The sequence below is a fragment of the Ochotona curzoniae genome, unplaced genomic scaffold, assembly GCF_017591425.1.
Source record: "Ochotona curzoniae isolate NIBS_2020 unplaced genomic scaffold, NIBS_Ocur_1.0 scaffold_4701, whole genome shotgun sequence".
Lineage (NCBI taxonomy): Eukaryota > Metazoa > Chordata > Mammalia > Lagomorpha > Ochotonidae > Ochotona > Ochotona curzoniae.
Genome location: NW_024467122.1, coordinates 24,073,826 through 24,088,126, shown reverse-complemented (window position 1 = coordinate 24,088,126; position 14,301 = coordinate 24,073,826). Strand labels below are relative to the sequence as shown.

The 14,301-nt window shown below is 40.5% G+C and overlaps 1 protein-coding gene across 4 annotated transcripts in view; it reads left to right on the top strand.

Moving 5' to 3' along the window:
- The window catches only part of TOGARAM1 (TOG array regulator of axonemal microtubules 1), a 55,040-nt gene extending 45,375 nt beyond the window's left edge, over positions 1–9,665 (top strand). For all 4 annotated transcript variants that reach the window (XM_040969061.1, XM_040969059.1, XM_040969062.1 and 1 more), the window contains 5 exons: positions 1,339–1,457; positions 3,122–3,311; positions 6,361–6,580; positions 7,771–7,857; positions 8,529–9,665. In XM_040969061.1, the coding sequence (XP_040824995.1) occupies positions 1,339–1,457; positions 3,122–3,311; positions 6,361–6,580; positions 7,771–7,857; positions 8,529–8,794 (882 nt within the window). In that variant the 3' untranslated portion in view covers positions 8,795–9,665. The remainder of the gene's footprint in view (positions 1–1,338; positions 1,458–3,121; positions 3,312–6,360; positions 6,581–7,770; positions 7,858–8,528) is intronic.
- Positions 9,666–14,301: the final 4,636 nt, after the last annotated feature.

Below are 14,301 nucleotides of genomic sequence, written 5' to 3'. Positions count from 1 at the left end.
GATTGTCAAAAATAAAGCAAAAAAATGAAATAAAATGAGGATAGTAGTGTTTACCTTGATTAATTCCTGCCTTATTTGAAGGAAAACTTAAAAAATGATACATTTAGCAATTATTTTGAAAATGGATTGAACTTAATTGTGTAGAAATTCTCTGTTATACTGTTGCCAGGTGGAGGTATGTCAGGCTAATCCGTTGCCATGGCACTGGCATCCCCTGTGGGACCCTACACCCACGAGGGAGACCCGGAATAAGCTCTTGGCCGCTGGCTTCAGATCAGCTCAGCTCTGGCCATTTGTAGCCATTTGATTGGTAAACCAGTAAATGGAAGAGTCTCTCTCTGTGAAATCTGCCTTTCAAATAAAAGTAAATATTTTTTTAAAAGTTCTGTTATAATTATGTCATGTCTCACTGATGACCTTGGGCTAAGAACTTACTGACAAAAGGATGGAATTGACAAAGTTGAAGGGTATTACATTGTTTACAGCATTTTTTCCTACCTTTTGATCTTGAAGATTTAAACTCAAATAGCAATTATTAAAATTACCATGTAAAAGAATGATGTAACTAAAATCGGGCAGGGTTTATTTATTAGTTATTTCCATTACAAGTATCAGAAAAAAGGATATTTTAAGTAGTTCTCTCCAAAATGCTTATTCTTGCACTCCTCATATTGCATAAGATTTTGTTGTTTGTGAAATGCATTCAAATTGTCTTTATAGATGCTAAGCCTTAAGAAGTGCAGATAAAGTATGTGTATGTGTGTATATATAACTTTTTAAATTTTTAAACAGCTTATTTCAGCAGTCCAGTGTATAATTCCCTATTAAGCAGTTTTAGGTGTCGTCGATTTACTATTAAGTGTATCTGATGTCCTTTATTGTAAAACATATTACTAAAATATCTGAGAGAAATCAATGTTGGATACTTTGAAAATTACATTTTGGGGCCTGGCGCGATAGTGTAGTGGCTAAAGTCCTCACCTTGCACGCACCGGGATCCTATATGGGTGCTGGTTTTTATCCCAGCGACCCCACTCCCCATCCAGCTCTCTGCTTGTGGCCTGGGAGGGCAGTCGAGGACAACCCCAAGCACCCATGGGTCCCTGCACCCACCCACATGGGAGACTTGGGGAGCTCCTTGCTCCTGGCTTAAATTGGCGCAGTTCCAGCCGTTGTGGCTGCTTGGGGAGTGAATCATTGGACGGAGGATCTTCCTCTCTGTCTCTCCTCCAATAAAAATAAATAAATGTTTGGAAAAAAAAAGAAAATTACATTTTGAAGTTACCTCAGTACTAGTTTTAGTACTTACTCCACTGTCTTTCTTTGCATTTGCTCCAGGGTTTAGGGGAAATGCCGCTAGATACTCCCTCAGCAAAAGGAAGACGATCTCACACAGGCAGTGTTGGAAATGCAAGGTCATCGTCTGTCTCTCGAGATGCTTTGAATTCCTCTGACAGGTAAGACCACTGGCTGTGCATCACTAGACAAATTACTCTCCAGGGAAGCAGTGTCATCTGGATGTTTTCATGGATTAACCCAGCGATATTTGCAAAAATATAGTGCAGTTGTGAAAGTTTGCCAAAATCCTAGAGGTGTGAGGTCATTATATTCAATCAGACAATCATATATTCAAAGAAACTTGACTATGTGTGCACATTGTGAGACTTCAGTGTTATTGAATCTGTCAGGATTATGCCTATGTTGGACAACTCTGATAACATTTTTTAAAAGATTCCAAAGCTTGTTTTTTATACCAAAGTATGAAAATAATATGCATTAAAGATAGAATTTTAAAAACCATAAACATTAGAAGAATAATTTATAAATGTAACTATATAGTTTATAATAGGCTAAACTATTTAGCAGGATTTAATATATTATGCTTAGGCAAATTTTAAAGTCTTTTGAAAATATAACTTTTCCTCCAGCATATATATATATATTTTAAAGATTTATTTATTTTATTGGAAAGTCAGATATACAGAGAGGAGGAGAGACAGAGAGGAAGATCTTCCATCTGATGATTCACTCCCCAAGTGAGCGCAACAGCCGATGCTATGCCAATCCAAAGCCAGGAGCCAGGAACTTCTTCCAGGTTTCCAACACGGGTGCAGCGTCCCAAGGCTTTGGGCTGTCCTCAACTGCTTTCCCAGGCCACAAGCAGGGAGCTGGATGGGAAGTGGAGCTGCCGGGATTAGTACCGGCGCCCATTGGGATCCTGGTACGTTCAAGACGAGGACTTTAGCTGCTAGGCCACGCCACCAGGCCCCCTCCAGCATATTTTTAAAAATTATTTGAAAACTATGAATAGATACCTTTTCTGTGTTTATGTATCTTTGAAATATTTTGTATAAGAAACTATGAAAATACCTGTGTGCTTGGGGACCCTGTATTGAGAATACAGCCTGTAGCCCATGGAGCAGCCATGTTGGCATCACCAAGCAGGTTGAAATGCAAAATCTTGTACTCTCTTCAAATCTAATCCATCAAAATCTGCCTGTTTTCCTGCATTAATATGTGATTAGAGGCACATCCTGGTTCTGACTTTGATTACATATTAAGGCAGATAATTTGATCAAAAATCTTTTTTGACAGCAGTTTTAGAAAGCTTTTTTGTATTTTTGGTTCTTAACATTTATTAAGATCATACTATGTGCCACTTTTCTAAGCATTTTATTGGTCAGTTGCTAATTTCACAGATGTCCAACTGCCATAAAAAATAAAACCTGGACATGGGGTTTCTAATAAGCTTTCTTAGTAGACAGGATTTCTTAATACGTTATCATAACTCATTGTTGAGGGAATCAGTTTTCTTTTGTCTGATTCCATTGGGAAAGGAGCCCCGGAAATTGCTTCTGGTTTCATCTTCACAGCTGCCCCTTTCTCTCCTCCGATTTTGGTCGGTGTCCTGTGGCTGTAGTGTTGGCCAGGAGTCCTGTGAGTCTGCCTAGCCAAACCATACCATAAGAAGATCTTGGGAAGCTTCAGCACAGATATTATGACTGTATTAATTAGGTAGTTTCATGAATTTTGAAAAATAGATTCATAATTAGAATTTCTGAGTTATGTTTGTGCCTTTTATAAGAAGGTTAAAATGGAATTAATCTTTCTTTTATTTTAGAGAGGGAACTGAAGTTCGTGAAGTCACCCGAAAGTCTGTTTGTCGTAATTCCTTAGAAAGCGCTGAGTATATTAAAGTCATAACGGGTTTATTAAATGCAAAAGATTTTCGTGATCGTATTAATGGGATTAAGCAGCTTTTATCAGACACTGAAAATAATCAAGAGCTTGTTGTCGGGAACATTGTGAAGGTAAGGACTGATAAGATGAATTTCGTTTTGAAATCTGTTGCCAGCCTTAAAGTTAGTGGTAAAAATTACCCTGTTTGTAGTACTTAATATGCATTATCTTTATAAGTCAAAATAAGCTAAGTGAAAACAATGTATCACCTATGCTTTGCTATGTATTTTAAAAGCATACTGGAACAATTCAAATTGGGGGGGAAAAATCACTTATTTGTCTGGGTCCTCATAGAGTAGTTAGCTCCTGCGAAGCGCTGTATTCTCATAGTCTTCGGAACTTGATGTTTATTTTACTTGAGTTATAGTGAGAAAAAGGGAGAAAAAGAGAGTGATACTCCAACCACTGGTTCACTCCTCAAATGGCCACAACAGCCAGGGCTGGACCAGTCTGCGACTGGGAACCTGGAGCTTCTTCCACATGGATGCAGGGGTGTTGGCCCATCCCCTCCTGTCATCCCAGGCCACTAGGGAGTTGAATCAAAAGTGTTGCAGAAGCACCCACTGGTTCCAGTGGAAGTCGGAAGTGAAAACAGAACCAACCCAGCAGTTGCAACCACCAGCTGATTGGGGCGATGGACTGTGCCGGGCCCTGTACTTGCTAGCACATACAAGAATCTGGTTTGATTCTCAGACAAAGTTTCTTTGGAGATCTCCCCAGTCCAAATGCTGGACTCAGAACCCAAACCAAGAAAAGAGAGAAGACAGAACAGGTCAACCAACCATCTCAGCTGTGATGGACTATGTCAATCAGTGGGTTCTTCAAGGACCTCATAGTGCTTGGAGTGGCAAGATTGGCAGCGATTCATAACTGTTGCAATATCAAAACCACTTGAGCAAGAACCTCAAAGCATACCCTACATCCGGGACCTGGGGAGGGTGGAAAATTGGGTGGGCCTTCTCCCTTAATACCCCCCTTTAAACATGAAGGAAACAATATGGAAAAAATAATAGTCTTACCCACTTTCCTGTAGCCCTTGAACCCTTTTGCCCTAATTAACTATATAAAGACTGTCAAAAAAAAAAAAAAAAGAAGAAGAAGAAGTGTTGCAGATGTGTAAGATTCTAGCTGATGTCAAATATGCAATGCCAAAGCCAGAGGTGGAAGATCAGCTTGCTATGCCATTGTGCTGGTTCCAATTTTTTTTTCTTTTTGTTTATTTATTTTTAATTGGAAAGTCAGATTTTTACAGAGAGAAAGAGAGACATAGCGGAAGATGTATCGTCTGCTGGTTTACTTTCCAAGTGGACACAATAGCCAGAACTGAGCTGATCTGAAGACAGGAGCCAGGAGCTTCTTCCAGGTCTCCCTTGCAGAACAGGGTGCCAAGGCTATCCTCTAATGCTTTCCCAGGCCACAAGCAGGGAGCTGGATGGGATGTGGAGTAGCCAGGGTACGAACCAGCGCCCAAATGGGATCCTGGCGCATGGAAGGAGAGGAGTTGACCCACTAGGCTACCAGAATGGGCCCTCCAATTTTTAAAAAGTATATTTAAGAGATGTGATTTTCTTTTAGAATAGTTTTTTGTTTGATTTTAATATTTATTTTATTTGAAGGAAAGACTTATGGAAAGAGAGGGAGAGAAACTTTCCCCTATTGATTCACTTCCCAAATGGCTACAGTGGGCTGAGAATGAGCCTGGCCCAAACTATAACAGAACAACATCATCTGGGTCTCCCACTTGCGTGCAGGGGCCCAAGTACTTGGACTGTCCCCTGCTGCTTTCCCAGGCTCATGAGCTGGGGACTGGGTTGGAGGTAAAGCAACTCGGACTGTTACTAATGAACACATGGAATGCCAGCTTAAAGGTGGTGGCTTAACATGTTTGTCACAACATCAGCCCTTCTTTTTAAATACCAATGTATCTACCTAATTTTAGGGAAGACAACAGTAGAAGAAAGGGAAATGGCAATAAGTGTTCCTAGTACCAGAGGATAGATTATTTGCATTTTATCAGAATTTAGCAATGAAGGGCCCGGCGGCGTGGCCTAGTGGCTAAAGTCCTTGCCTTGAACGCGCTGGGATCCTATATGGACGCCAGTTCTAATCCCGGCAGCTCCACTTCCCATCCAGCTCCCTGCTTGTGGCCTGGGAAAGCAGTTGAGGATGGCCCAGTGCTTTGGGATCCTGCACCCACGTGCGAGACCTGGAGGAAGTTCCTGGCTCCTGGCTTCAGATTGGCAACGCACCGTCCATTGCGGTCACTTGGGGTGTGAATCATCGGATGGAGGATCTTCCTGTCTCTCCTCCTCTCTGTATATCTGACTTTCCAATAAAAATAAATAAATCTTAAAAAAAAGAATTTAGCTATGTTAATTATTTTAACAATTTATTAATCAAACTCCATTTTAAATTTGTATGTTATGATTTGACTTGAGAAAAATACATCACTAATGTATGGGAGCGAAAGTTAGATTATCTGATATCTGTTGATGAAAAATCTCTTGGAATATCAGAAATGATGAGTTAATAGTCTAGGCATTATACAGTAGCATTTCTCTGACCTGACATGATTATTTATTATTCTACTTCTTATAACTGGAATTTATGAAAGTTAGAGCTTCAGAAGAATAAGGAATGACTATTAAATCAGTCAAATTACAAGTTAATGAGACTTTGGCTTTGAAATTTATACCTAAATTCTTCCAAGAAACCTAACCTGAAACTGGTGAAATCTCTGCACCGAACCTATCAAATCCACTTTTGCTACAAATGGACCAAAACAGAAGCTTTCCTTCGTCTTGGCTCGGCTATTGCACCTTCCAGAGAACAGCTTATTAATCCAGTGACAGTAAGGCAGTCATCTGTCTTTAGCTACAGTTCCCACCCTTGCTTTATTGGGTGTTTTGGTTTTTTTGTTGTTTTTTGGCTTTGTTCTTTGAGGTGAACCTTTTCTTTTTGCTATAAAAAAAAATTTGAGTTAGTATCGAAATGTTACTAAATTTATGTTTTCCAACTTCAGGCTAAACAGGATATTTAAAGTAGGAGAAATACCAGGAAGTTCACATTTAACAGCTATGAATATAATTTTACTTTAAGTAATTTACCATTTCCTTTCAGATATTTGATGCTTTTAAATCTCGACTTCATGATTCCAATAGTAAAGTAAATCTGGTGGCTCTGGAAACAATGCACAAGATGATTCCTTTGCTTAGAGACCACTTATCTCCTGTAATCAACATGCTAATTCCAGCAATAGTTGATAACAATCTGAATTCCAAGAATCCGGGCATCTATGCTGCTGCTACAAATGTTGTTCAGGCTTTGAGTCAACATATAGGTAATAAATCTTACCTTTGCACTCAAATTGCTTGCCTTTCATAATTGTGATTCTGGCTATCTGTTATAATGCTGAAATCCTCAGGTATTTGACCTTTTTAGTCAAGGTTCTTCTTTCCTCACTTGTGTTTTACTTTTAGTGATTAAATGCTGTTACATTAAATTGAATTTGTCTACCTTTGTATGTTTTTAATGCTCTTTTTTCTACCTCTCATATGTTGCAAAAATCCACTCAACATTGATCATAGATTTTAAATGTGTGGCTTAAAAAAAAAAGACTTGCTTATTTTTACTTGAAAAACAGATTTACAGAGAGGAAGGAGTGACAGAGAGAGATTTCATCCACTGTTGCCATTACCCAATGATAACAATGGCCAAACAGCCAATCTGAATCCAGGAGCCAGAATTTTCTGGTCTACCACAAGGCTATAGGGGCCCAAGGACTTCAACCATGCTCCATTGCTTTCCCAGGCACATTAGCCAGGAATTTGATTGGAAGTGGAACAGTCATTGCTTGAACCCATGCCTATATGGGATGCTTCAGTCATAACACCAGACATTTATTTATTTATTAGTTTATTTATTTATTTATTTTGGAAGGCAGATTTACAAAGCAGAGGCGTGGGGGTGGGGGGAGAATCTTCTATCCCGTGGTTCACTTCCTAAGGGGCCACAGTGGCCATGGCTGAGCCCATTTGAAGCCAGGAGCTTATTCCAGGTCTCCCATGTGGGTGCAGGGATCCAAGGACTGTAAGCAGAGATCTGTATTGGAAGTAGAGTCGGCAGGACTTAAACCAATGTCTGTATGGGATGCTGGCAGTGCAAAGCTGAGGATTAGCCTGTTAAGCCACCATGCCAGCCCCTCCTCTTTTTTTGGTAAGCATATACTATGCCTGGAAGACGCAAGAGGGGACAGGCGCTTTCTCTCCCTCCCTCCCTCCCTACCTACCTACCTGTCTCCCTCCCTTCCTTCCTTCCTGTACTAAATAAAAGTTCCTTAAATTCTCTGTAGGTATTTTTATTTCTCATTTGCTATTAAGACTGTTACTCTATTAACATTTCATAGGTTTAAAAATCTAGTCTTAAAAACTTTACACATTTACATTCTAAAAATATTTTTTTCTTTCAATATTATGTAATGGAAAATAATCTCTGGTCTTTAAACAAGTGTTTCTATATTTTTTTGTTTAGATAATTACTTACTTCTACAGCCATTTTGCACAAAAGCTCAATTTTTAAATGGAAAAGCAAAACAGGATATGACGGAAAAAGTTGCTGGTAAATACATTTTAATTGTAATTTCTAAAGATATGTCCTATTTACTGAGCATAAACTGATACATATTTCAGTTAAATTCAATATTGTAACCCTTGAAATACATGTAAGTAGTATTATCATCCAGTATTTTCTTTGAGAATTCATCCTTCTTTCCACATACGTATTTAATTTTCTTGTTGGTTGAAATAATATAGGGCAAAAAAGATAATAAGCATCACTGTTTATAAGAAACTGTTCTCTTAAAAAAAATTCCTGTTTGGGAAGGAAAAATGAGAATGTGGAAACAAAGGTCTCATCCACTTTCCTCTCGCTTTGACCCTTCACACCCTAATCAACTACATAAAAATCAGCAAAAATAAAATTGATAGAAAAAATCGTGTTTGATACACAAGTCCTGGATTTAAAGTGTAAGTTTTTACTTAAATGTCTTTGGCTAACATTGAAATGAATTTTGAACTTGGTTTCGTGATTATTTCTGGCTGAATCATCATAGGTGGATTTCTAATACTTGACGATACATTCCCTGTAGAGGTCATCTCTGACTCTATTGTGAAGGCTAACTTTGAAAACACATGGCATAGGAAATAAATTTGATATGCTTTCAAGTGTTTCCTAGTCAGTAGAACTTGAATTTTGTTAAACCCTCAGTGTTTCCCATTTTTGTGTTTCAGATATTGTTATGGAACTTTATCAAAGGAAGCCCCATGCCACGGAACAGAAAGTGTTGGTGGTTCTGTGGCACCTGCTAGGGAACATGACAAATAGCGGTTCACTCCCCGGGGCTGGAGGAAACATACGGACAGCCACAGCCAAATTGTCTAAAGCACTTTTTGCACAGATGGGTCAGAATCTGTTGAATCAGGCTGCATCCCAGCCACCACACATCAGAAAGAATTTAGAGGATTTGCTCGATACGACTATTTTAAATGAATTATGAATCTTTGAGGAAATATGGTATGATGAACAAAACTGTTTACATGACAAATGGAACTTTTTGAAAATTACATTTTCAGTGCCTGCACTTCACTTATAGTAAACTAAGTCAGTAACTATTTTTTGTTTGCAGTCGATGAGTATGTATCTGTTCCATATCAAAACTACCACTTCTACCCATCACCCAAAACCCCAAATAATATAACTCAATATTCATGAAATTCAAGGCACATGAAATGAATCCAAGTTTAATATTTTTGAGGAAAGTCCTGCTCATTTGCACTATTCTATAGAAACTGCAATTTGTTACCATATATGTACAATTAGATTTGTAATTAAAATGTACTTTTTATTATGTAATCATGTTCTGCTATGTCTCATTACTTAGCCTTATTTTATGAAGTGGAAAAAAAGTCATTGAACTATGTTATCACCAACAAAACTTTGTGTGCTATTTGTTAAAAACATGTATTTCTTATCAATACGCTAATAGGATTGTACAGTATTAGCTTGCCTTTGCTGCTATGTTTATGTCATATAGTTGCTTAGCTTTTGGGTTTAATCATCTACATAATTGTGAAATTTAACAAGTTATAATAAAGCATGATGACCAAAGTTTTAGAGAACATTAAACATTTTAAATGCACGTTTTAAAAACGTGTTGAATGTAACCTCCCTATTTTTGTGTTCAAACACTAAATTTTTTATTTCTATATTTTGACATTTATAAAGGTGTTATTTTGCTGCCCAGTTGTGTAATTCTCAAAAATAGTGCCAGGTCTTCTATAGCTTTTCTCAGAATTCATGGGCTTATAAGTACTGTATGCATCTTTAAAAAAGAAAAGGAATGTTATAAAATAAATGGATTTATTTCTGTAGAAGTGTGAGAGATGTCCTATTTTTCCAACTTCCATATGTGTTATAATGGAAAGAATATGTATTATAATAGGCCTGTTGTTTTCCCTTAATCAACTCGATGCAGCATTGATTGCTTACTGTTGACCTATGAGTATACCTGGATTATCATCCTAATTTTATGGGAAATTAGCTATGTGATCTTAAACAAGTCACTTTCCAGGTCTGGGACTATGGTTTCTAATCTCAAACATGTGTGGGCTAGATTAGATGATTTTTAAGGCCCTCTCCAGCTCTAAAATTGGATACCTTTAAACCTTTTCACTTCGTAGTCAGTAACTGGTTTTAACAGTGCATAACTTCCTAGGAAAAAAACATGAGTTCCACTAGGTAATTGAAGCTAAGTTGAAAGACTTCATTGATTTTTCTATTTATAGGCACTGTTTTATAGTTACATATACACTTAAGTTTGTTCTAAGTATATTTTATTCTATATTATCCAGATTAGGAATTGACAATTTTTTGACAATTAGGTATATCTTTTAAACTCTGTAAGCCACAGTAAGATTGTGTTATGCTATTTTCTATTTGTTTACAACCTTTAGAAATATAAAAAGCTTTTTTTTTTTTTTTTTTTTTAGCTTAGGCCACATAGAGATCTCTGGCAATACCTAATTGAAAGCTCAGTTGGAACACTGAAATTATGATTATATTTTAGTTTAGCCTCGTTTGCTGTGCATCATTCAGTGGTTATAGTTGCCAAGTCTTCTATATGTTTTTATTATAAAGAAATGAGCCATCAGTGTAACTGAGCCCAAAGCCTCAAGATTTTCCACATTATACAGAACTTCTTGACATTGAGCATTCAGAAGTGCAACATTCTGACATCAAGAACTGTTTTCTCAACCAAAAGTCAAGGAAGTGGAAACAGATCACTGGCGGAAAGAACCAAAGGAAAGCTGAAAGGCTCATGAAGTGAAATAATGGGATTGGAGGGGGGAGGTGTTTATTTATATTGGGAAGGCAGAACTACAGAGAGGAGAGATAGAGGGAAAGACCTTGCATCTTCTGGTTCACCCACCACTCGGCAACAAAGTTGGTAGCTGAGCCAATCTGAAGCCAGGAACCTCTTCTGGGTCTTCTGGGTCTCTCACTGGGAAGTGGAGCTGTGGGGATTAGAACTGGCACCCATATGGGATCCCAGTGCATTGAAGGCGAGGACTTTAGCTGCTAAGCCACGCTGCTGGGCCCAACCATATATTTCTAAAGGCTGTACACAAATAGAAAATAACGTAACACAATCTTTCTGTGGCTTACCAATACAAGGAAGGATTAACCAATTGTGCCATTTCACACAGCCTAATGGAATGTTTCTTATAAGCAATGAAAATTATAGAATTTTAGCCGTATGAATGTTGTAACTCAGAAAAAAAAGAAAACATTTATAGCTGTATTTAAACAATGTAATCCATACCATCTAGAATTTTAAAAGTGACATTGTTGGGTCCAGCATTGCAGTGAAGTTGGCAAAGCCACCACTAGCAATGCTGGCATCCCATATGGTGGTGTTCCAGTCCACGCTGCTCCCCTTCTGATCCAGCTCCCTTCTGACAACCTGGGAAAAGCAGCAGGGCATGTTCTGACTGTTCTTGTCTCTACTATGTGAGAGACCCAGATGAAAGTCCTGGCTCTTGGCTTCAGACTGGCCCAGCCCTGGTTGTTGAGCTGCAGAGGTATAGTCATAACATGCATTAATAACACTGTTCCCTCTATTTTTGAAATAACTGCTTTTTAAAATTTATCTTTTTTTGTAATGTCAGATATACATAAAGGAGAAGACACAGAGAGGAAGATCTGTCTGATGATTCACTCCCCAAGCAGCCACAATGGCTGGAGTTGAACCAGTCTGAAGCCAGGAGCCAGGAGCCTCCTCTGGGTCTCCCACATGAGGGCAGGGTCCCAAGGCTTTGGGCAGTCCTCCACTGCTTTCCAAAGGCACATGCAGGGAGCTGGATGGAAAGCTGGGCTGGTAGGATTAGAACTGGTGCCCATTTGGGAGTCCAGTATGTGTGAGGTGAGGACTCCAGGTACTAGGCTACCACGCTAGGCCCCAAAATAACTGCTTTTTAAATACTGATCCTGGGCAGGAGCAAGAGATGACTTAAGTACTTGGTGGCCTACTACTGATTGAGAGACCTGGGTTGAATTCTGGCTTTTGGCTTGGGTTTGGCCAAACTCCAACTCTTGTGGTCATTTGGGGAATGAACCTGTAAAAGTCTACCTTTCAAATAAATGGCAATAAAGATTTTATTTTAAAAGCCCCCCATTCCCAAACTGGTGTTAATATTTGGTATAAGATTTTTTCTTCTTCCCAAACTTTAGAATTGTCAAAATATTTTTTAAAAGTCAACAAAGCTTGGGCCCGGCGCGGTGGCGCAAGTGGTTAAGATCCTCGTCTGCACACCCGGGATCCCATATGGGCACCGGTTCTATCCCGGCAGCCCCGCTTCCCATCCAGCTCCCTGCCTGTGGCCTGGGAAAGCAGTGGAGGACGGCCCAAAGCTTTGGGACCCTGCACCCACGTGGGAGACCTGGAAGAGTCTCCTGGTTCGGATCGGCATAGCATCGGCCCGTTGCGCTCACTTGGGGAGTGAATCATTGGACGGAAGATCTTCCTCTCTGTCTCTCCTCTGTATATCCGCCTTTCCAATAAAAAAATAATAAAAATAAATCTCTAAAAAAAAAAAGTCAACAAAGCTTATATCAGTTTTTAAAATTAATGATCTCACTGGTGAGGAGCACATCCGGGCAGAGAGAATCACATTGCGTTTAAATATTTAGCTTTTCTTAGAATTGGGCAAAAGAAGTTAAATGGGACAGACGCCGAGTTCTATCACTGGCTTGGAAGCCGTGGCAAAAATGAAAGGAGACCAAAGGCATATGATACAAAAACAGAATTTCTCAGGCCCAGCGCGATGGTGTAGTGGTTAAGGTCCTTGCCTTGCACGCCCGGGATCCCATATGGGTACCAGTTCTAATCCCAGCAGCCCCACCTCCCATCCAGCTCCCTGCCTGTGGCCTGGGAAAGCAGAGGATGACGGCCCAAAGCCCTGTAAGAGTCTCCTGGCTTTGGATCGGCATAGTATATCTGTATATCTGCCTTTCCAATAAAAATAAAATAAATCTTAAAAAAAAAAACAGAATTTTTTAAAGTGGAAAAACCAGGTAAAGAGAATCTATAGTGAATAAAGTTGAAACATTTTGAATGGAACAGAAAATCTGAGGTCAGTAAGAACAGAATCTTAGAGATGAAGAATATCACTTAAGGAAGGACTGAGAAAATCAGGAAAGAAATGAAGGCTGGACCGGTCAGAGATGCTGAGGGCCATGGTGCCGGTATCAAACTCTGACCTGTTGTCCCCAAAACTCACCCCCTGGCCTTTTTTTTTTTTTTTAAGATTTATGTATTTTTATTACCAAGTCAGATATATAGCAAGGAGGAGAGACAGAGAGGAAGATCTTCTGTCCAATGCTTCACTCCCCAAGTGATCACAATGGCCGGTGCTGCGCTGATCCGAAGCCAGGCGCCAGGAACCTCCTCCAGGTCTCCCAGGCGGGTTCAGGGTCCCCAGGGTTTGGGCTGTCCTTGACTGCTTTCCCAGGCCACAAGCAGGGAGCTGGATGGCTGTAAAGTGGAGCTGCCGGGATTAGAACTGGTGCCCATATGGGATCCCAGGCACGTTCAGGGCGAGGACTTTTAGCAGATATGCCTCGCCGCCAGGCCCTTCTGGCCTACTTTCCCACCGTCCACTGAGCCTGTAAAAACCACGGCCTCATGGTCATAGGCTCCCAAGCAATCAGCTTGAAGGGAAGAAGAGGCAAACGCAAAGGAACAGCTGCAACCAGGTGCAGTCTGACGAAAGACAAAGGTAGAAGCCAGCGAGAGGGTGGCAACTGCTTGCAAATGTGGTGTGGAGGGGATTTGTGAATAACAGGGCTGTGCACTGACAGTGTTTCCTGCAAAGAGATTCCAGAAACAGGAACTGGCACTCAGCTGTGATTCTACTGAGCCCTGAACAAGAGATCGCAAGATAAGTGATGATTGAAGGTGCAGGGCACAAGTCCAACCAAACCTTAAAGGGAAAGAGAGCAGATTAGAAACTGCAATTGTTACCAAAAAGAGTAGGCTGGGGCTGTGGGTACAGCTGAAAGCTGCTAAGACCATTACTACAAAGCTCCTGTATTTCATCGGAGCTTAATTTTGCTTGTAGCCCTCTAGTGGTCCGAGCCGCAAACTCCTAAATTCACGACTTTCATCCTCAGGAAACCTGAGTGGGCTCAGAACCCACATCGCCTTATAAAGCGGAAGCTGAGGCCGAATGGCCACTTCCAAGTCCATCTTTAGGAGCAAAACCTGAGCAACAGTGGGAGCCTTGGAGGATCTGTCCTTCCAAGCCATCGCTATTTCCCCGCTCTGGCGTCGGGGCGGGCCCCAGCACCTGCTCTCGCGGGGAAGCGTCCCGCCTCCGTCCACGGCCCCGGCGCTCCGGGCGCAGCTGCCGCGAGCGCGGGGAGGGCGAGGCCAGAGCGCCGCGGACCACGTGACCCGCTCGCCTCCCGGGGCCGCGACGCATGCGTACCGCGTCCTAGACGCAA